The 22,735-nt window shown below is 46.7% G+C and overlaps 2 protein-coding genes across 5 annotated transcripts in view; one reads left to right on the top strand and one right to left on the bottom strand.

Annotated features, from left to right (window-relative positions):
* The first annotated feature begins 373 nt into the window (after positions 1-373).
* On the top strand, positions 374-2,343 carry chac1 (ChaC, cation transport regulator homolog 1 (E. coli)). Its single transcript, XM_068708937.1, has 3 exons — positions 374-1,043; positions 1,200-1,235; positions 1,358-2,343. Exons 1-3 carry the CDS (start codon positions 873-875, stop codon positions 1,739-1,741), a joined length of 591 nt encoding a protein of 196 aa, XP_068565038.1. The 5' UTR covers positions 374-872; the 3' UTR covers positions 1,742-2,343.
* A 1,787-nt stretch (positions 2,344-4,130) lies between these two features.
* ino80 (INO80 complex ATPase subunit) overlaps positions 4,131-22,735 on the bottom strand; it is a 33,410-nt gene continuing 14,805 nt past the window's right edge. For 2 of the 4 annotated variants that reach the window (XM_068708931.1, XM_068708933.1), the window contains exons 28-37: positions 15,168-15,295; positions 10,855-10,949; positions 10,291-10,363; positions 9,627-9,785; positions 9,434-9,536; positions 9,226-9,314; positions 8,635-8,793; positions 7,925-8,096; positions 5,983-6,198; positions 4,131-5,810 (exon numbers count right to left, since the gene is read on the bottom strand). In XM_068708931.1, the coding sequence (XP_068565032.1) occupies positions 5,590-5,810; positions 5,983-6,198; positions 7,925-8,096; positions 8,635-8,793; positions 9,226-9,314; positions 9,434-9,536; positions 9,627-9,785; positions 10,291-10,363; positions 10,855-10,949; positions 15,168-15,295 (1,415 nt within the window). In that variant the 3' untranslated portion in view covers positions 4,131-5,589. The remainder of the gene's footprint in view (positions 5,811-5,982; positions 6,199-7,924; positions 8,097-8,634; positions 8,794-9,225; positions 9,315-9,433; positions 9,537-9,626; positions 9,786-10,290; positions 10,364-10,854; positions 10,950-15,167; positions 15,296-22,735) is intronic. The other 2 variants (XM_068708932.1, XM_068708934.1) reach the window with 1 other exon arrangement.

The following is a 22,735-nucleotide window of genomic DNA, read 5'->3' as shown; positions in this document are numbered from 1 at the left end:
TAGATCAGGTCTGATGCAATGCCTTGGTATGTTGCTTGGTTGCTGCATTGGCCCTGAAGCCTGAAATGCTGAGGGAAGTTGCATCAGCCAAACCGTTCTGAACAATATGCAAATATATCCAGAGAATGACAAAACAAGCGACCAATCATAGAACGAGTCGGTTGGAGTGACAGTTCAACGGCCAATCAATTTGAAAGATGAGTGTACGTGGAAGGTTACATTTGAGCCAATCGTGTACCCGATTTGGCCTAAAGTCCCGCCTTATTCGGCGCACAAACATTTGATTGGATGGACGGAGCCATTGTTAAACATCATTGGTCGAAAAACCGGACATGGATTCGCCCACCTACCCTGGACGGTATAAATACATAAGCGCCACTGCGCCATGTTATCAGGGGGAAACGAATCAAATCGTCGTCGCCGCTTTGCCAGGAGAAGATCAAGCACAAGACGTTTGAAGCTCCGCCATCGCCGCTAAATCAAACCTCCATCTTTTATATTCGTTAGCTTAAAAGTCGTAGTGTCACCGGCCGGCGAAGCTGCTGGCTGAAACGCGTTTTTGTATCGTTTTCCATTGGTTTGAAGGCCGAAGCGGCTGCCATGGATTTTTAAGGCATAATGCGGCACCTCTAATGCAAAGGCAATGCATAATGCAAGGCAAAATCAACTGCGAAATTCAATTTTCGCAACTGCTAAGCAGTTGGGCTCAAATACCGTCCGCGGTATACCTGCGAGCCAACCGGTACCGCTGCTCCTGGACCGGAGGAAGCTAACGCTAGCTAGCTAGTCACCTTAGCTAACAAACATCAATTTGAAATAGATTCATCGATTCATCTGAACGCCGTCAACACTTAACTAACAAAAAAAAAAAAATGAAGCCTCAAGACATCATCGCTGGGAAAGCCAGCCTGTGGATCTTCGGGTACGGGTCTCTGGTGTGGAAGCCTGACTTCAAGTACAGGAGGAGCCAGGTCGGCTACATCCAAGGCTACAAGAGACGTTTCTGGCACGGAGACAACTTCCACCGCGGGAACGACGAGTTGGTAAGATGCTAAATGTGTTTTATGTGCTTAACATACTTTGACACACGGTGCTCGTTTGCTTACTTTGGCACAGCCAGCCACTGTTTGTGAACGTCTTGGCTCAGACCGCATCAGGCGTTGTCCGTGACGCGTTTTTCTTTTCCTCTCTCTCTGCAGCCCGGAAGAGTGGTGACGCTGATTGAAGACGATGACGTAAGTGGAAAAGCTCTACTTCCTATTTGTTTGCTAGTGCTGCTGTAGAAACTGCAGCGGAGTTTCCAGACTTTAAAAGAAACTACATAATGACTCATAATATTTTTCTTCTTTTTTCTCAGGAGAGCACTTGGGGCGTGGCCTTCGAGGTGACGGGAAGTGAAGTCGAAGAGTCCCTGAAGTACCTCAACGTGCGCGAGACGGTCTGCGGAGGCTACGTCACCAAGATGGTGGATTTCTTCCCCGAGGGGGAGAAGCAGCCTCCGGTTCAGGCGCTGGTGTACATCGCCACCTCGGAGAACGCCCTGTACCTGGGGCCGGCCAGCCCGGAGATGATCGGCGTTCAGATCGCCGTGTGCAGGGGGAAGACGGGCCCCAACATGGAGTATCTGCTCCGGCTGGCCGAGTTCATGAGGAGCAGCTGCCCACACGTGGAAGACCATCACCTGTTCTCCATCGAGGCAGCAGCGCTGACCGTGGTGTCCTACCTGTTAACGGCCCAGTAGCTCGTACCCTATGTCTCACTAGCTTATCTAGTGGACACACACACACACACACACACACACACACACACACACACACACACACACACACACACACACACACACACACACACACACACACACACACACTGAGGCTTTTCACATATCATGCCAGTCCACCTGTGTTTAATGTTGTGAAATCTAACGTGACACTACCATTCAGTGTACTTGAATACTACTGAAGTGATTAATAAAAGGGAAGCATGATGTCAGGTGTTTGGTTATTGTCCTGATGCAGGACCTCATGTTAACATTGTAATGGTCCTCATGGTGCATGTTTGTACATCAGTTTAAAAATGTACTGGGTTTGTTTACTGTAAACATCTGTGCAGTTCTGTTTTTTTAAAAGCACATTACCATTTATTTTTTATTTGCACAGTTCAAATTCCGTCCACTCCATACAGACAGTACAGCAAGTAATTATGGTTCCTGTTTGCAATTCACCAAAAGGCTGCTGTGTGGTGTGTTTGGTTTTTTTTGTTTTTTAAAGCACACATCTGTTTTAAACGGTTGCTTGTGGCAACTTTTTCATCCAGCTGCAAATGCCAATAAAAAGTTAAAAAGAACTCTTTGTTTTCGTTGTTTGTACCTTTCGCAGTAACTCTTGAGTCCGGGAGGTTTTCTTCAGCGCATGACCAGCCAACCTCATATGTGCTGATGCTTCCAAAAAACAATCTTAAATGGCATGTGGTTCATAGTCTGATCACTCCAGGAGAGCTTAATTTATATTGCCTCCTTTCTCTTTATGTAGTGCTGAAAATATAAAGTTAAACATCTGGGGGAAAGTGTGATGTGTCTACATCCATCTATGGAGAAGCAATGAAGGCTGAATTAAACTTAAACCAGATGTCTCTTTCAATAAATCAGAGAGGCACAAGATGATTACAGAGATAATAGACGCTCTACTCTGATTTTTTTTAAAGCAAATACTGAAATCTCACCTCCTTAGGCCTTTAAAGATTCTTCGACTCAAACTTACAGAGAAGAAAGAATAAATCGTGGAAGCAGATTTAAGAGGTCACAAGCTTAAACAGGTTTGCAGCCACAGGGACAAATTATTGCACATACATATATGGATATGTCAATTGCATACGTACATGCCACGTTTGACAACCATACAAGGCCTGAGGCTTGTTTCCAAGAAGTAGGTTTACTGAGATCCAGTCAGATAGAGGACTCTACTGAGTCCTTGTTTCAGGTTTGACTGCGTTGCAGAATGTCCTCGGCAGCATTATCCAGATAACTCTGTAAACCTGCTTTTTGGAACAGCATACACACATACAAGCATACATTGGACACTCCCGAAACGCTGGCCGGAGGAGCTTGTACCCTGGACGTGATTCAAGTGGAGAGTCCATCTAGTCCCGGAGGCTTATATAACCGCTGGCCCGGGAACCAGCCCAGAGCTGGAAGTCCTGTGTTTACAGTCTGCTCAGTGGTCATGTCAGAGTGCACCGGGAAGAACACGCCGCCGAGGCGCTCATCGAGATGAAATCTCACCGGCCCCTCACCCAACCATGTGAAAATATACTGGCATCAATGGTGCACTTCAGAGTATTGACTTCTCAGACCTTCACAACCCACCAAATTAAAAATGCATCACCTTGATTAGGTTGTGTTTTATTCAAATCAAGACCTCAATATGTACTTTGTATTTATTAAAGGGTCGGTGTACCCAAATTATAAAAAAATATGCCTTTGACATTTTCACCTCCATCCCCGATAAAATGGAGCTGAATGGAATTTGGTTTGAGCTGCTAAAAGCACAAAAACTATATATTCGGAAAAGTCAACATGTCTTTCCAAAAACAACGTCCCAATTACTGAGGTTCATAGGGACTATTTCTTCAGCGAAAAGTAGTTCCAATGAAAACCGTGAACAGCGAGGTCGTGAATAAAATGGATGTAACCTGTGGAAGGGCTCTTCAAAATTAGATTTCATTCTTTGAATGTCCGCTAGTATAGACAACTGTGTGTGTGTGTGTGTGTGTGTGTGTGTGTGTGTGTGTGTATGCAAAGGGAAAAATGTGGTTGTAGTTCGCAGACAAGGCGAGAGATTTGGACCTAAAAATCTATGACTGCAGGTGAATATTGGGTGCCCAAGACCACAACATGATGGTTTCAAAAAGCCACAGTTGATTCAAAACCTCTGTGAGAATCTTGACATTTTGCAATTACAATTTGTATCTGAAAACACTGCGCAAACCTGTATGAGTATGAAAGGTATTGTTTGTTTGCAGGGTGGAGGGTGGAGCCAAGTTTACAAACCCGGTGATGAACAACGATGCCGATTCTCGTGAGCAATGCAAGCAGAACGACCACAAAAAACAAAATGATTAAAAACAGGCAGAAAGGCTGATTAAGCACTCTTTTATTTTCAGTTGGCTCCTCCTGTTAGTAAAATGGCAGACGCATTTCTTCATATGTACACATGACCTATAAAAATAGACAGGCAAATGAGGGAAAAGCCAAAGGAAATGTCGCTCTCATCAATATGTACAGCAATATAGAACATCGAATTTTAATCACACTATTAACACAAAACAAACAAGCCTATAACAGATGTAGTGCTCAACTCAGGACACTGATGCAAACGTTTGTTCCTAACACATCAATGACATCAAAGAGAACCGCAGACTCCTCATCACAAAAACGCAATCTCTGAAAAATAAAAAATGGCTTCGGTACAATTTACACAGTTTTACAGATGAATACCCCATTCGCAACAATCATCATGAATTGCCTATTTTGTTTTAATACAACTCAAATAACTTAAATAAAGACAACCAAATAATCCGAGTGAATTGATAAATTTACGGTTAGCAGCATTGCCGGATCAACCAGTACTCCTCGTTTTGGAATATAATTTTCACATCATCCATTCGTTCATTTTCCCCATTGGACAAAACAAAAAAAAAATATATCATCGATTTTCATTTCCGCCTGTACGGGAAAACATTTTTTTTTATGGACAAAAGATTTTCAAAATGTTAAGACCTGCCATTGTCGGTATGGGTACTCGCACGCATCATCTATTACAAAAATAGGCGCTTTAGTAGAAAAGCTGTCGACGTATTGTTTGGTAAAGTGTGGGGTGGTAAGGTTTAAGGTTCACAGCTCTGTGAAATGAAGAACCATCCACCGGTTTGCACTGAGCATATCTACACAACAGTTAAATAACCTAATGTACATGTGTGAGAATCAACAACACAACCAAAAAAAAAAAAAAAGAAAAAGAAAAAGAAGGAAGACGTGGCTCAGTGCATTTGACAGTAACTCCTTTGCCTCCTTAAAACCGGCAAAACATTTCAAAGCCCTTTGAGCTACATGTGTCGGTTCACTTTTATGTTGTCACAGCTAGGTAGCCAATCCAACGAGTTTCCTGTCACGATTAGAAAAGTACAGTCTGTCTTCTCAAAGAAGCACTTGGAAATACTCTTGTCGCAATGCAAACAGAAATACTCAAGGCGGATTTTGTCCGCTGACCCGGACACGTTCAAATAAAACTGAACCAAGAAATGTGGAGGCTGGTAGGGACTGTACCTTCAAATGATTGTGTGTGTGTGTGTGTGTGTGTGTGTGTGTGTGTGTAGGTGTGAAGAGGGTCATTTTAGTTGCTGAGCCAGCAGACACAGCATGGTCCTCCAGGTAGTGAGCCTCTGTTACTATGTACTATATTCCATGTTAGTTTAGGCATAGGGCGTCTGTGGGGATCACAGTGAGAGTAGGTCAGTTATCTGTGTGTGTGTGTGTGTGTGTGTGTGTGTGTGTGTGTGTGTGTGTGTGTGTGAGGGCACATTCGTCTGTGTGTATCATCGAGCCCCAGGACCACCGGGGCCCTTGCCCTTCCTGACTGCGCCGTGGCTGCTGTGGTGGTGGTGGTGGTGGTGGCTGTGGGCCAGCTGTTTGTGGGGGCTCGGCGTAGAGGCGCCTCCTTTGGCCTGGGGGGAGGAGCTCCTGCTGGGGTTGAAGGCGGGGCTAGTACCGGACCGGCCCAGGGAAGGCTGCAGGGGGCTGGACGCAGCGAGGCCTGCTGGAAAGGTGGGACGGACATAGGCATGGTTACTGTGTGTGTGTGTGTGTGTGTGTGTGTGTGTGTGTGTGTGTGTGTGTGTGTGTGTGTGTGTGTGCGTGTGCGTGACAGCGTGGCAAAATGTCCTGGAGACGCCTACTTTAACTCGGCCGTATTCGCAACATTCACTAACCTTTAGAAACACTGTAACCGTAAGCAGCATAAGCTGCCGCAGAAGCAGCCGCCGCACCGGCCATCGCTCCTGCCATGGCCGCCGCGCTGCCCGCCGTTGACTTGCGTCCGCGTCCTTTCCCTCCCGACTTCGACCCGCCTCCGGATCCTTTCGGCCGGCCCCGACTCCGCCCAGACCTGCCTCTGCCGGGACTGATTGTTTCCGAGGCTGAAACTCCTGAGGAAAGGAAGGCAAAGCACATGAAAGTAAAAACTATCAGAATTTGTTCTGTTTTTTTTCCACCCTTGTACCAAAGCAAGTAGTACAAGTTCTTTGAATATATATTGTAGACAGAGGATACATGTAGTACAAGTTCTTTAAATATGTATTGTAGACAGAGGATACATAAATAAAGTAAGTTTGGCAAGCTTGGCATATATAGGCAGTCCTTGACCCTGACATGATATCTTTCCTGTAATGCAGAAGAATTACTACTAAGCGTTACTCATCATTACTCTAAGTACAGGCTACGGCGAAAAACTGAACATTGCTCTCATTTTCCAAACTGTTTGCCTCACTGGTAACGTGCCTAATCCCTCCAGAACCTTCTCCCCCTCTTTCTGACTCCCTACTCTCCCCACTGGTCTGCATTTTCTTTGCATGTTTCCATGCAAACACTGTATAAACAACGCTCTTTCTGAGGAGAGATGAGGCTATTCTCCTTACTCACACCCGTCCCCTCCCACAAATCCCTCTCTCTTAACCTCCCTCAAAGACCAAATCTTACCCTTCCTCCCTTTTCACAATCGCTCCCTCATTCTAACCATCATTCTCTCTTTCTAACCTATCATCACGTCTCTGAAAGCACCAACTTCCTCCCAGCCCGCTGGGCTTTGTTAATAATCTCCCTGGCAGGAGCCTCTTAACATGGCGGCAAACGTCCCAAATGGGTTCCCACAGAGCAGCATGTATTTAGGAGGGATTACCTTATTGCAGCGCGGCCAAAGTACAGATATACTGTACGAGCGATGCAAACTATCTGGATCCCATAGTACGGAACATACCGACAACATTGCGGCGAGGGCAAAATAAAACCCCTCAATCTAAGTAATCACCAGCGTAGTGCATGTGAGGTAACAGACTACTTGCCTCAATGGACGCAAGAGAACGTAACAAGCAGGACTCCTGTGTGCTGTAATGACCTACATGTGAGCCACGCAGATTTGATTTTACAACAGCGTTCCGTCTCACAGATAACACACCGGTTATGCTTTTATTTGGCACATTTGGAGCTTTTAGAACGACAGATTGTAGCGAGATTATCTGAAATTAGGAAGCCATCAAATATGAACATTCTGACCGTGTATTCTAGTTGTGATTGATTATTAAATAGTGCTATGCACTAATGTCATTAACAATATCCTTTGAAGATACATTAAGCAGCATTTTATTGTTTTACTGTTGAAGCTAATAGCTGTTGAAGCTTTATAAAAATGATCAAATGTTTTGTATATACGATTTAAATCTGCAAATGAAACAGTAATCCTAGATGTCAGTTAAATGTAGTGCAGTAAAAAGTACAATATTTCCCTCTAAAATGTAGCGGAGCAGAAGTTTAAAGTTGCATAAAATAGTAATACTGAAGTTCAAGTATCTCAGAATTGTACTAAATGACTTGTACTTGAGTAACTGTACTTGGTTACTTCCATCAATGTGTAAATGTGACAATTTCCATGACAGAAATGACTATCACCCAAGAGTTAGCGCTATTTAGTAGCATAATAAGAAGAGTTCATATTTTACAGACTGCAATTGCTGAAGCTGAAAGTAGATTTTTGGGGGAAACTGACAAGACAATATCCCATTTTCAATCATTCGTGTACGATCCTGGAATAAGGCACCAGCAACAGTGTATCGTTTCACTCGCGGTCAAAGCTCGGCTGAAAGCTATTTTCCCGCTCACCGTTCATGTTGTCAGAGACGGATCCAGACACAGAGGAGGGGGAGTTGGTGGCGCGAGACTGAGGCGCAGAGGACACCGGATCGTCCACGATGACCAGCATGTCGCTGCTGCTCTCGTCCGCGTCGGCGTCCGGAGGTAACGAGCCGGGCTGGAGCTCGCTGCTCAGGGAGATCTGGTCGTTCACAGGAGCACGCACGCACACGCACACACACACACACACACACACACACACACACACACACACACACACACACACACACACACACACACACACACACACACACAAGCAGGGGGGTTAGCACCACAGGGAACGAGTGAACCGAGCCGGTACAGCAAAGGGAAACAACGGAGGAACGATGTAAGAAACAACGAGGAGAAGGAAGGGAGCATCGGAGGACGGGAGGCACAGGAGGCACAGGAAGAAGAGAAGGAAGGATGGAATAGATAGGATGTAGAAAGTAAGGATGAAGAGAGGAGGACATTGTCAGATTAAGGAGGGGAAGCGGAAGTGACAGAAGAAAGTAAAACATGGAAACGGAGGAATCGATAACCAAAAAAGGATGTGGATTCACGCCAAAGCATCCTGACGGAGCAGCCATTCCCACTCTCTGTAACATACATTCAGTCATATACAGTATTTCCATCCTCTTCCACTTCCTTCATTTCAATAAAAGGACACTTCTACTTCCTCCCCCCCTGGGTCCCCTCACCTCACTAAAGGGACTGGGCATGGCCGAGTCCATCTCAACGCTGATGAAGGAGTCGTCTCCGTCTGCAGAGAGGTTGGAGTTGTCGGCCGAGGGCGCATGAGAGATGACCAGGTTCACCTCCTTCTTCTTCTTGGTTTCGGTCTCCTCGTTCTTCTTCTGCTGGTTAGAAACGGATGTTAACTCAACCATTAAACCGCATCTCAAAGGAATGGTTCGTACTTAATTGTAGACTCCAAGAGAACAAATCTCATTGTTTTTGGATATATTATATACACTTATATATAAGAAATATTCAAATGTAATATCCAGAATGCAATTAGGTTTGCTGAGCTCAGTCATGCTCACAAGAGGGTGAACCTTTGATTCTAATAACCCTGCAGGTGTTTCTTCTAGGGAACGTTTGGAGTCAGTACTGGCAAGGTGTTAATGCAGCCTCTGCTTTTCCTCCTCCGCTACCTCATTCCTTCCCTTCTCACCTCATTTCTTTTCTACTTCACATCCCACATTTGTTCTTATTCTACACATCCCGTCTCTTTGCTCTGCAGACAGCAGACCGAGACGAAGGCTCCTGCTGATCATGTTGTGCTGTACCTTCTCGGCGTATTTCTCCCTCTTCCTCTTGCGCTCCTTCACCTTGCTGCACTCTTCCACCTGCCTCTTCTCGTCCTGTCTCTGGCGCACTGCAGGAGAAGACGCAATGGGTTTTTTTTTTTTATTGTTTTTTTTGAGGATTAGCTTTTGAGCAAAAAAAAAAACAAAAACAGAATTAAATGAAGACAAAGATGCCTAAAATACTCACGTTTCTTCTCCAGCTCGTCGTCGTCCAACAGCAGGCTGACCACCTCTTTGGGTTTGAGCGTGTCTGGTTTGAAGTTGCCTCCAGAGATCACCACCCTTTGGATCTTATTACACAAAAAACAAATCATTTGTTCATTTACTTTTATTTATTTTTTTAAACTTGCATAATTGAATCTGTCATATTTTGTTCAGACCTCGCTTTTCTCCTTGGCCCGCTGCAGGATCCTCTCCTCGATGGACCCCTGACAGATGAGGCGGTAGACGGTGACCTGCTTGGTCTGACCCAGCCTGTGAGCTCTGTCCATGGCCTGCTGGTCCACCGTGGGGTTCCAGTCGCTGTCGTAGAAGATGACCTGGAGGAAAGCATCTCAAACTTTACTTTTTTTTCTCTTCTTCTTCTGCTGTATTGCTATCGTTTACCGACGACTCCCCTTCGCTGTGATTCCTGGGACCTATTACGGGGAATGTGCGAGTTCCCAAGTGAACTCCGCGTTAGCGAGACAGATGTCCCGTGTTAACAGTCACTTCAAAGTCATTGTCATGAAAGCTAATCCCACTTGAACAGGGCTTTAGGGACACAAAGGGAGATTATGCTGAGAGATGCTGACAAAACACACAGAGCGAGACATCATCATTTATATATGAATGATCAACCCCCCCTGCAATGCGCACGCACACACACACACACACACACACACACACACACACACACACACACACACACACACACACTATATTGTCATTACATCGAAACATCACAAACTATCTTTACGACTCTGTCAGTAAAAGAAGAGAACTTGGCGGGGAATGTACACTACATCATCTCAGTGTTTTTCCTTCAGTGTGTCGGTGACTCACAGTGTCAGCAGCGGTCAGGTTAATGCCGAGCCCTCCAGCCCTCGTACTCAGCAGAAAGACAAAGATGTCCGTCCTGCAGAGGGGGGGAGGGGGAGTGGAGGACGGGGAAACGCACAGAATGGAAAGATATCATTTACAAATATCCATATACAGTATCATGGCACAACATTACGATGTAAAAAATGTCACCCCCGAACTTTAAGCCTGTCAGCAAACTGAAATGAAACATGTAGCCAACGGGTAAACCACAAACTCCTACACCTACACACCCCCCCCCCGCCCCACCCCCCCCCCCCCCCCCCCCACCCCCCCACCCCCCACCCCCCCACAGCAAGAACTGAACACTAATGTAAACCAGAGCATGTTGAGTCACTAGGAAATACACTCACAAACACATTTGGACGTACGCATGTAAGATTAAACCACTTGCTGATTGCTGCGATATACAAAACAGCGGATTTACAGTTAGTTAGTGGCAAAAAGCCGGTGTTTGGTTTCATGCACCACACACACACACACACACACACACACACACACACACAGTAGATCATATCTTTACCCCACCGGCTCTGGAAGTCAGCCACCATGTCTCTGCGCTCAGAAATCTTGGACGATCCATCGAGCCGCATGTAGGTGTGCTTACGATAAACCATGTACTCCTGGAGAGACGGGAGGAAATAAATAAGAAAAGCGATGACACAGTTGTTTGATGTTGAACTCATTCCCCCCCCCCAGTTCAGTGGGAGAGTCTCCAAAGATTGAAATATTAGAAAATGTTTGCTATAGATAAGTTGTCAGTTACTTTTTAAACTGCTTCAATAAAAAGAACTGGATCCAGTGCTGCATGGAGTTCATGAATAAGGCTTTTGAATTCGTGGATTTGAACTAGACCTTCCTGGATCACCTTTAGTTTTCATTTTGAACCCCACAAACCTAAAAACCTCTCGTCATCCAAACTTGAAGAAACTGGAATCTGAAAATGTTATTTCTGAAGTTAATAACTTCTCAAACACGCACAGCTACTTGAGTCTTTCTCCGAGGAGCAGAGAAGCCCTGCAGGTCTACCTGCTGAGAAACGCTAATCTGAAAATGTAAGAAGATCAGCATGACAGAAACTTTAAAGTCCAAAATATCAAAATCCCACATTTCTTATGCACATTTAACGGAGTTGAAACCTCAATCCCAGCCCAGAGAGACACTGACAAACGCAGAATTTGATACTCAAATCCCCCCAAATGTCTGCTAAGCTGTGTCTGTGTGTTGTGTGTGTGTGTGTGTGTGTGTGTGTGTGTGTGTGTGTGTGTGTGTGGGGGGGGGGTGTTAGGTCTGAAGGGAGGGGTTCTTTAAGTGCAACAGCAGTGATGAGGTGACATGTTGATCTCTCTTTAAGCACTGCCCTGACCTCCTCACTCAAACATGTCAGTGCCCCCCAAAAAAGCCAATGAGCCGGCCACAAACACTGGCGCACATCACGACTCACCCCTCGCAATCATTAACAACGATATCCATGATTTGACGGTATGTTTTTCTGTGACCCTCCGAACCCCCGTCATGACTCTCGGGGCCTCAGTCCCGGCAGGGCTTGCCCTCACTGGCTCTGTTCCCAGCAGCCCCATCTGCTCCGAGTGAACACTACATTAGGGACCATTAGCCCGGCGCTCGCCCCAAAACGCTTGCTAACCTTGTTGAATTGGGTTTTGATAGGCTTGCCAGCAGGATGTTGCAGATATTGTTGCTCTTACAGAATGTCCTTGCTCAGCCTTCCTAATCTTAAAAGAAAATGAGATGGGGGGGGGGGGGGGGGGGGGTTTCAGAAGTAGATCTGAGGCCTCTCAGACTCGAGCGAAGCTACAATCTCTGCAACCTTCCGCCGACATGATTTAAAGCTCGTCGGGTCCCGGCGTGGACTTTCTCAGAGAGTGCTGCCACACTGAAAACCTTTACCTCAACAGCTGGCAATTTTCTCTCCTATTTTGTTTGGGGTCGGTGTTAATCATAAGTGACACGGCTTCATTCCTGCAGTCTTTCACCGGTTTTGTAACGCGTTCCGTTGGAAAGTTCAACCTGTAACTGGTCAGCATGTTAATCTTGTTCAACCACCTGTCAGCAGCCTATTATAGAACAGATTCAGGAAAAACAAAACAACAAACCTGAAATGATGTATGGGAGGAGAGACATGTGTTTAAAAGCATGACGACGTTTCCTCTTTCCCGTCTAATATCATGCCTCTGCTCAAATGTATTTAAAACCCTCAGAGTTGGCACTTGGATGTGCAAAAAAAAAAAAAAAAAAAACAACTAAAAAAAGCAAGGCGTGGCCGCCAGTTTGTTCTCCACTTCCCAAACAATAACGAGCCCCCAAAGTCAAGAAACACAGTGTGTATTTATTGCGGTTCTTAGGTTGGGAACATAGTGTCCCAGTGAACGGTCGGTTCCCAAGCGCTAAAAATACTTCATAAAAAGAAGAGAACATGTAAGTGTGGCACTATGGATACATATTTGCCAGCACAAACAGTGTAGATTGCCAACATTGGGTGTGTTGCATTTCACATCAGCGTGTCATAATTGTTTTTCACTGCCATAATATATATACAATTACAACATATTCTACCAACAGAACAACTGGTTTGAGAGATACAATTAACTTCAAGGACTCCACTGATTTCGCTCATCAAAGTGTGTTTACGGGTCTTGAGGAGGAAGTTGAATGAAGCCTTTTGTAACTCCAAAGGCAGCTGCGCAAAGTCTAATAAATACAATAATAACAAGGCATGGAACACAAAAGACGACGTCGCTGGTTGTGCTGCACCGATTTGGATCCTTTTGGTTTCGTGCCGTTTACCTACGAGTCCCACAGTATTAAAGGAGGGAACCGCTGAATCGCTGGAGTGCTCCTTAAAGGGATTTCATATACAGTAGACAGGAGACGTGGACTCGCAGTAGCTTAAGAACAGCGTCCCGGTTCAGACGACTGCACGGACATGGACCATGACAGAAGACTGCAACACCATCCCATCCATCAGAGCCTCCAAAGTTAACGAAAAATAAAACTCACTATTTCTTTGTATTTAGTCAGAATGTATCATAAAACAATCACAGCCTCATCCATGCTTTGAATCGCGTAATGGATCCCTGCATTCCACTCCGTAAACACAACTCTGCTGCTGATTTTCTGGCTGCAGCACCAACGAGTCACTGTGGGCATTGCAGACTCGCAGCGCTGTCTGAGCAGCCGCAGACACACAACTCAAGCCTGGGAGGGCGAGCGACTCGGCGGTCCTGCTCCACTATCAGGCCGCTGCCAGAGAAATTCAACAATGTTATTTTTTTTATTTTTTTTATGTCAGGCCACCCGGACCTCAGCGATCCATCATCCGACTACGCGGTGTCACCAGAAGAACCGGGGCGGCCGACCGGCGACGAAAACAATGGCGCTGATGACGGAGATTAGCATCAGCCTCTCCTTCGCACTCTCGTGTTCAGAAAATCAACTCCATCTGCGGAATGTTTCATCCAAAGATACTATACGATCTAGGAAAACTGAAGCCAGAGTGGGAGAATACATGATGTCATCGGTGAATCTCTTTAACCCGGCAGTTAAAGGAGACGCTGTCACAGCCCCACATGACTGTATGAGGTCACTTATACTGTAAAAGTGCCTCATTAGCTGGAGAACATACCTTGGTGGGGCAGTCAGTGAGAAGAACATTAACCCGATCAGTACGGCCAAAATCCTCTATCAGATATTGGTCGTTTAATATCTCCACATGCTAAAGCTCGTTTTCTGTATCCTCCTGTATGAATTAAATACTCTATAAACATAACACAGAATTTAAGACGCCTGCGTTATCTAAGCCGCCTTGAACACTCTTCCCGTCGCTGTTTTCCTACAAACTCAAACACTAGGCAATCCCACCGTTTCCCAGACACACAGGAAGACAGTCCTTAACCACCTGGGCCCGGGTCCATCTGCCATCAAAAGATCTGGCTGTGGACACAAGCACTGCGCCGTGTGAATGGGGAAGGAGTTCCCAGTGACATCATGCCAGAGGCCTTTTGGCTCCATAGTGATGTTTGCAACAACTAGGCAGGCAACAATAGTCTATTGCGCCGAGGCTGTCGACACGTGATCAGCGGCAGAGTTGCTTTCCTTCGGAGTGCGGTGACTCAAGATTTCACAAATTATTTTAACTTCAACCTGATTGACACCCGACCTCGAAACAGATTACAGCTAGCCAAGGATGTTAAACAGATCTGTGTTTGACGCAGTGGTTGTCCTTGTTCATAACTCAACAGTATGCTGACGTACCGGTGTTGACTTTGTGCCCATCCAAGCAGCTTAGATCACTTATCCTCTGTAGATAAAAGTCCCTAAAAATCACCCTGGAGTTTCTCATTAATGTCGATCTTTCCTCCCCTCTTTTCTCCCCTCTCTAAAAACTACCTTTGTCTTCTGCAGAATTTCTCTCTCTTCTAACCCCAAGGCCATGCCACTCCCATCGGCCCCTCTAGCCTCCACCTCGCCTCTTTCCTCATTCCTTCCAGTCATCCCTCCCATCTGGCTGCCTCCCCTGCAGATGAGACCCCGCTAATTAGCCTTGACCTGTTAATTATCCGTCTAATGAGTGCGCTAACGAGGGACAGGCAGGCTGATTAGAGGTACTAGAGCTCAATGCCTCGCTAGTGGAAGCCGACCAGTTCAACAACTGGCTCGGAGCGACGCGGGTAATATGCAAATGACAAATTAAAGGTGTGTTTTCAGAGGGCAAGATTTGCCCTTTTTTGGGATTGATTAGTGGTAGTTGTGTGTGTGTGTGTGTGTGTGTGTGTGTGTGTGTGTGTGCGTGTGTGTGTGTGTGTGTGCGCGTGTGTTCATACCTCCAGCAGGTCTATCATGCGGGTCATTTGGGAGTAGATGAGGACTCTGTGTCCGTGGGTCTTTAGCCGACTCAACAGGATATCCAAGGTGTGGAGCTTGCCGCTTTCCGTGATCAGGCTCTCCTTATCTAAAAAGAAGAAGAGAGAAAAAAAAGACGTGAAAACCCAAAGTACCGCGAGTAACTGATGAGAAGCATTTGACACGGTGAGATTGTTGAAACTGCCTTTCTCTTGTGTCCAAGTGTCATGTCAATCTTTTCCTTTATTACCTAATGTATCGTTTTTACTTGATTTCTTTCATATGTCTGCGTTCTGGCAGAATACAGAAAAGCAGCCCCATCAATTCAGAGGTTATTAACTCTTCCCTGATCAATACGAGTCTCCAGTAAGACCGTATTGTCCGGGATAAAGACCCTTTCACCAGAGAGGGATCAGCCCGGGGATCAATACTCCTAAATCTGTCTCTAATCTGGTGATTGTTTAAATAAAGCATGCGCCCTTATTGACTGGACTGCTGATGAGAGCACAGAGAGAGTGATGGAGAGAGAGAGAGAGAGAGAGAGAGAGAGATGGAGAATGAGAGAGAGAGAGAAAGAGAAAGAGAGAGATGGAGAATAAGAGAGAGAGAGAGATGGAGAATGAGAGAGAGAGAGAGAGAGAGAGAGAGAGAGAGAGAGAGAGAGAGAGAGAGAGAGAGAGAACAAGGAGAGAGAAATTGTGAGAAAAAGTGATTTACACTCCATCTCACACAATGGCACAAAAGACGAACAAATAGGCCCGGCAGTTGGTCTTGGTCGCATCACTGCCAGCCCCACATCAGGTGCTCAGAGAGCAAATGGGGAGCAATCCGATCCAGGGTCTGCTGTTGAAGTGGTCCCTTCCACGTCCAGCTGATGAGGAATTAACGTCATCTGGCACAATGGCAGAATGAGACAAGGGCCGGGGCCGCCATCGACCCGGGCGACAGGCACACTATGGTGTTTGACCACGGGGGTCGCGACCCGGAGCGAGGAGAACCTTCGGGCCGGGTCCGAGGGGTCGGGTGACGGGGTCGGGGCCCGGGGTTACAAGAGAGTCCCTGTGGGAGAGTCAGGCTCGGCCGTCTCGCACACCAGTCGGACACTTGTTCCCAAGCCCCTTTTGTATAGCCAAAACCTGGCCTTCTAAATATTTCCCAGTCCCGTTTCCTTGCTTTGTCAACGTAATGTAACCAACCGCGTTTAAATGCCGTTCCATTAATCCCAAACACACGATCCGAACTGAGGCTGCGATAATACATGAATATGACAACTTCCTACAACAATACGTGAAAAACCCGGATAAGAAATCATAAAAACAATAACATGCGCTACAGTACGCTCCTTGATCCAACAGCACTCACAAACTGGATCTTTCTCTATTTAAACCAGTAGCATTCTATGCTAATGTGTACTCAGACTGAACCCTGACCTGTGACCCTTTAGTATTGTCCCCCCACACCCCAAAAAAAAAAAAAAAAAAAAAGAGGTCAGGCCCTGTAGAGGTGTTAAAGAGGAACTAATAGAACAGATGAACAGGGGAAACACTCTGGGGGAGTATTGGAGCGCTCACCTACAGGTCACTGTGGAGCGGTGTCAGCCCGTCACACAGTCCTAGAGCCGGCTAAGTGTTGACAGGACGAGTTCTGAATCAACAATACTGTTGTCAGTCCTCAGAGTAAATAAAAACAGCTGAGATGAAATGAACTAAAAGGATGAGAGGTGGAGGGAAAAGAAGGGGAAAATGGACATGGGGGATACTAAAAGTTTCCGAAAACACACTGCAGGCAAGAGACAATAAACTAAATCTGAACCAGATCCAACATAACTATGGATTTACTAGGTATGCAGTTGTTTCAGATTGCTGTGGCTCATTTCGGTATGCACCAAGAGACCAGCGCACCGCACTCCCTGAGGTACACAAGCGCCGTATCCTGCCATCAAAGGCCTATAATTGGCCGTGGCGTCGAGAAAGTGGGGCAACTGAAAAGTAGAAGGAAGCGAGAGCGTGAGACGCGAGGAGGATTAGACATGTGCGGCGAAGAAAAAAAAAAAGGTCCAGACGGAGAGTGAAAGGGGGTCTGCGGTGGCTCCGGCTGCAGCGGGGCCGCTATTAGCACGGTGGCGGCGGCGGCGGCGGCGATGTCGTGGTTAAATTCAGACTCGGGGGGGGGGGGGGGGGGGGGGGCACTCACCACAGGTGCCACTCAAACCAAGGGCCGCTGCTCAGTCAAGGGCACCAGGCAGCGCCGCGGACCGCGACACCAACCACCCAGATGCAAACCACCGCTTGGCAAAGACGCAGAATGCTCATATGAAAAAAAGCAATATTGCTCAAGCGCTGCCACCAATCCGATTCTAGTAGATCATGTATTTAAGCCTCCAGACTCCTATGTCATGTTTGAAGATGGGTTAAAGCCCCTATCTAAGGATTTCTGTGGCCAAACAGGGCTGAACGGGGTATGTATTTAATCTAATTCTTGAAGGGTAAAAACTGTAAATCTGAAAATCCCATATTAAGCAGTTAGATGCTATTATTTCTGTATTAAGAGACATGTCAGCCGCGGTAATCCTTTTGTTTATGCCTGGATTAAGAAAGCCACCTTGTGACATTTGCCTATGACTGCTCCTGCATTTTGATCTTTCCGTCCTCATCTGATCACTGACATATTTGAAACGCGGTTGCTTTTAGCATAACGGAGAACTGAGTGGAACAAAGAAAGATGCTACATTATCAAAGGAAAGGCAGGGAAACAGATGTCCAACAGAAATGGCGAGGCCGTCTGGCCCCTGCAACTATCCAAACTCCCTAAATCCCAGCGATGTGGCTTTACGGAGAGAGAGAGAGAGAGAGAGAGAGAGAGAGAGAGAGAGAGAGAGAGAGAGAGAGAGAGAGAGAGAGGTGGCCGAGTTCAAAACATTTAGAGCTGCATATAGAAAATCCCTATTTCTAAATATCGCTGCCATACCCTATGAAGCCGAGCCAAGGAAATGAATAATTGGGATTTTTGGGAGGGCTTTGGAGGTCTGTCTCGTTCCAACGCAACACTTATGGCTCACATTATAAGCTACATGTGGCTGCAGTGAGATGCTCGACCGTTGGTCATAAGCGTGGACTGGATGTAATAAACCATTCATGTAACGTGAATTATGGAGCGCTTAGAAGGATTAAAACGTCTGTACGTCTAACTCGTTCGGCGCTTAGAATGAATTGGCCTTCAAGAGTCGTTCAAATTGAATATCAGTCAAAATCAGTCAACGCAGTCTGATCATATGAAGCTAGATGTAAACCAAACAGCAGGACATTTGGGATCCTTTTCTGAATGCGTGAGAGGTCAAATAAAATGTGGATTCAAACGCACCGAAATGGATTAGACCAGCATCAGGTATCAGGGCGTCCCCCCTTTCCCCCCACGTCTCCATAATGTCTCAGGATTCTGATTACATCCAGAATTTTAACTACAAAAGACAAAAACAACAACTTTCTAATTGTGGACTGACGAGGACAAGGACTGCGTTGAGACCACACCCCAAAAACACAAGCAAATCCCATGTGGTGTCACACCACTCTGCTGTTGCTATGGATACACATATCAAGCTTCACCACCTGCCCTGCTTCCCCCCCTCCCCGCCCCTCCACCCGCCAAAATCCAATCCAGTCTAACTGCGGTATTCACCCGGCCAGCCCTCCCCATCTCCGCCTCCTCTCCGTACCTCCTGCTGGCAGATTAAGCTACACTCCCCTGTCCCTCCTCTCTCTCTCCCCCCCCCTTTCCACCACATCCACTGCGCCCTCCAGCTCCCTCTCGATCCTTCCTTCCCTCCTCCGCCACTACACCCTCTCTCCCTCCCCCTGCTGTCTGTCCCCCGACAGTGTAATCCAATCCCTGTAGGGCCAGAGCCAGGGGCCTGACACGGTCCTGACCCAATTAGAGGCCTGCTGCCAGCTAATTAACCCCGGCCCAGCCCCGGTGCCTGGCGCCTGATACTCCCAAACCAACTACGACGCTAATTTCATTAATACGCCACTGCAATCTTCCGTCCTGTCCTGTCCCCTCTGCTGCTGCCAAAAGCCGAGAGCGGAGCCGCCCCTCCCCAAAAAAAAAAAAAAAAACGGGGAAGGGGAAGCGGACCAGATGCGATCGAAAAGGAGGAGATGAACAGCAGCAGCAAAAAAAAAAAAAAAAAAAAAAAAGTCAAGAGCTGATGAAAGAAGATAGATGGATGGTTATGTGAGAAAGAGAGACAGATGGGGGGCCACGGAGCAGGTCGGATCAGAGATCGACTCGAGCGTCAGCCCCTCACTGTATAATGATACATTACACTGTGCGATCAATAAGTCAATGGGCAACACTTGTTCAGCACCGCTGATGATGGAAATATTAGCCCGACACTACTTTGCTGCTTCTGCGCGTATTGACAAAAAAACAGACTCAAACTTAATTTTCCTCGCAGCTCCAGCATCAGTATAGCTAAGAGCCAGATGCCAGCGGGGAGGTTTTTTCGGATGCTGGGGAGCAAAGTGGGCCGACAGAAAGCAGGAGATTTTTTTTTTTTTTCAGCTTCTTGTTTAGGGCTCGGTGACGCTTCACAGATGCTAAACAAAATAAAAGATGCGTCTGCATCTAGAGCACGGCATCGGGAGAACATTCCTCAAAGCCCCGAAATGTGTCTGCGGAACCACTTGTGACAGAAAGGACTGTTTGTGTGTATATATATATATATATATCTGTGTGTGTGTGTGTGTGTGTGTGTGTGTATATATGGAACTAATGCATCACGGTCTCCCCTCAAACATGCAAGGGGAGCACTTCTCTCGGTTCCTCTAGGAGTCGTTAAGCAGGGGAAGAGACAGACAGTCGCGGGGCAATCTCACCACACCACAGCAGCCCACGGTGAACTCTGTCATTAAGACAGATTACTGCTAGTTACCCGAGGCCAGCGCTGACTCGAGACACACACACACACACACACACACACACACACACACACACACACACACACACACACACACCACAGATGAAAGCTGGATGGCCAAGAGACAGGGAGAGACATACTACTTGGCGTCCATGTTCAAAAGGTACCGTCACATAGGTATAATGTGGCTAATGTCTCCCCCTTCAGTCTACTTTGGGATTCAAGTTTCTGAAGAAGCAGTGAACACGCTTTTCCATCTTGTGGGACACATTAATAACCATAAGTTGGACGAGGAAAGCAAAACAAAATCTCTATCCCTTTACACACTTGGCTGGATGCTTTTTTTCCCTTTCTCTTTCTCTCTCTGCCAAAAAGAAAAGCTGAATTCCACAGACGGTAACCGGTGCCAGTTTTAATGCACATTGAGAGGGGCAGAGTCAGACGGGGTGGTGTGGTGAGGCTGGCCGTCTGTGTTGTTTTCTGCTGTGCCCGTCTATCGGAGGGCCCGGGGAAGCTTCCTGCCATTTTGCTGGAGAGCAGAGTTTCTTTGAAGGGGCAGGAAGGCAGAACTGCATTTCCCACAGCCTGATGTGGGCTGCCAGACCGGCCTCTCTCTCTCTCTCTCTCTCTCTCTCTCTCTCTCTCTCTCTCTCTCTCTCTCTCTCTCTCTCTCTCTCTCTCTCTCTCTCTCTAGTCTGATTGATTCACAGATGTGCCTTCAAATACAGTCAGTGAAAACAAGTTGCACAACAAGTCCTTTACCGTCTCCTTCACACACATACCCTCCTCTTCCTCTTCCTCCTCCTCCGCAGCACTAGTGGTGGCGGTCAACTTTCAGCTCACAACAAAAGGTAGAAAGAGAGCCAACAGTCGGCGCTATAGCGAGAAGGCTGTCATTTTGTGGAGAGGTCCCTTCTAATTACTGAAAGCGACGCGGGGGCCACACGGACAACGAGGAAAGGTTATTTCCGTGTCACACTGGAATGTTCTGCAAATAATCCCACAGCACGCAAAAAACGATTTCCTTTCAAGCTAATCTTTAACCTGACTCATAACATTTCTCGGCAGGAAATTTGTCCATATGTGAGGGTTTTTTTCCAGAGAGCGAAAGCGAGATGACCAGCAGAACTGCAGCGATTTTAGCTAACAAACAAGCCTGGAATGTGGTTATAGTCAGAACCCTCTTCTCCTGTCCTGGTGGATCAGACTAGTTCAATTCATGGCCGATGCTACCCAGCATGCATCTTGCTTTCTCTGTGATCAGGTGCACATAAATCGTCGATATCGATATCATGAGCATAGAGAAGAAAGCGCATTCTTTTTTTAGAATGAAAAATATATTTCCTGAAGGGGAATTCTGCTATCACATCAAAAACAAATAAATTTGAGGTTCAAGACATTCCGGCCTCGATTGTTTTTTCCTCCTCTACGGCTTCTTAATAAGTCCTCTGATTAGATTCCTCCGTCGATATCAGTGGGCAGCCGTACTCACGCCATGGCGCTCAAAACAAACAGTCATTCAGCTCTGCCATTTGTTCTAAAAAAGGTGTGGGGCTGGGAGCGCAGAGGAGGGAGGGGGGGAGGAGGGTGGGAAACTTCAGCCGGGCTACTGTACATATCTGGGCCTTGATGTGGCAACAATGTGTTCGGCGGAGGACGGGTGCCGGCGCGTTGGGTCACTTCCTTCCTACCGAGGCTGAGAAACAAGTGGGAGACCAGACGGACCGAGAGGCCTGATACTGATTTCAGATCAGCGCCCGGTCCTGTCTGTTAGCGGGAGAGACAGAGGTGAGGCTTGTCCTCGGGGCGGGCGTGTGAATAAAGGCCGCCGAGCGTGGGAGAGTGTGTGGGGGAGAGGTGAGAGACACCTCAGGCCCCCGTGTGAGTGCTGCACAATTCCCTGAATGGACCCGATGGTGTACACACACACACACACACACACACACACACACACACACACACACACACACAGACGGACCATCTATTAGTGTTACCTAACGAAGCACTTGAACAATGACCAGTAGCTAAACTTCCTCGCTTTGTCTGCCTCCGTATAACTTCACAAGAGCTTTCAAGACTGTTCTCACACAGACACACAAATACTTGTTTGGTTTCTCACTTTTACACACAAACAGTCTCACAAGCACTTGTATGCACAGGAAAAAAAAAAAAAAAAAAAGCATTACGTTGCATTACTATTGCAATCTGTGAGAGTGTTTAGGGATGTTACCGTTGCGTCTGAAAGTACCTAAACCGACAAAATGAGTGTATTGCAGGCTTATCAAACAAGCATGAAAAAGGACAGACGCATCCATTTTCTGTGCCAGGAACGTCTGTTGCCACACAAAAAAAAAAAAAAAAAAAAAAGAGCAGTCATCACAATCCATGACAGAGACAGTTTATCAGACGCAGAGCGGGTCAGTGAGAAGGGAAGTGTTGTCTGTAAAGCTCTAATGGCCTCTCTCACCCTGGACATCCATCAGTCATCTGAGCCCTGGCAGCGAATCAGCTCCCACTCTGCTCCAGCTGACCCTCGACTCGACGAGCCGAGCTCTTCCGATAAAAGGCCGCTTGTGAGCACACGTACACACACACACACACGCGCGCGGCCCCGTATTCACACCTTAATGGAAA

This window comes from Cebidichthys violaceus, unplaced genomic scaffold (assembly GCF_023349555.1).
Source record: "Cebidichthys violaceus isolate CVI_PGR_0920_01 unplaced genomic scaffold, fCebVio1.0.p SCAF_14, whole genome shotgun sequence".
NCBI classification, from domain to species: domain Eukaryota; kingdom Metazoa; phylum Chordata; class Actinopteri; order Perciformes; family Stichaeidae; genus Cebidichthys; species Cebidichthys violaceus.
The sequence above is the reverse complement of the archived record's forward strand: the minus strand, read 5'-3'. Positions and strand labels throughout refer to the sequence as shown.

Excerpts from the sequence above, each read along its gene's own strand:
- chac1 (XM_068708937.1), top strand. The coding sequence starts at position 873 with ATGAAGCCTCAAGACATCATCGCTGGGAAAGCCAGCCTGTGGATCTTC. Across the intron at positions 1,044-1,199 it reads ACCGCGGGAACGACGAGTTG|CCCGGAAGAGTGGTGACGCT; the intron begins GTAAGATGCTAA and ends CTCTCTCTGCAG. Across the intron at positions 1,236-1,357 it reads CGCTGATTGAAGACGATGAC|GAGAGCACTTGGGGCGTGGC; the intron begins GTAAGTGGAAAA and ends CTTTTTTCTCAG.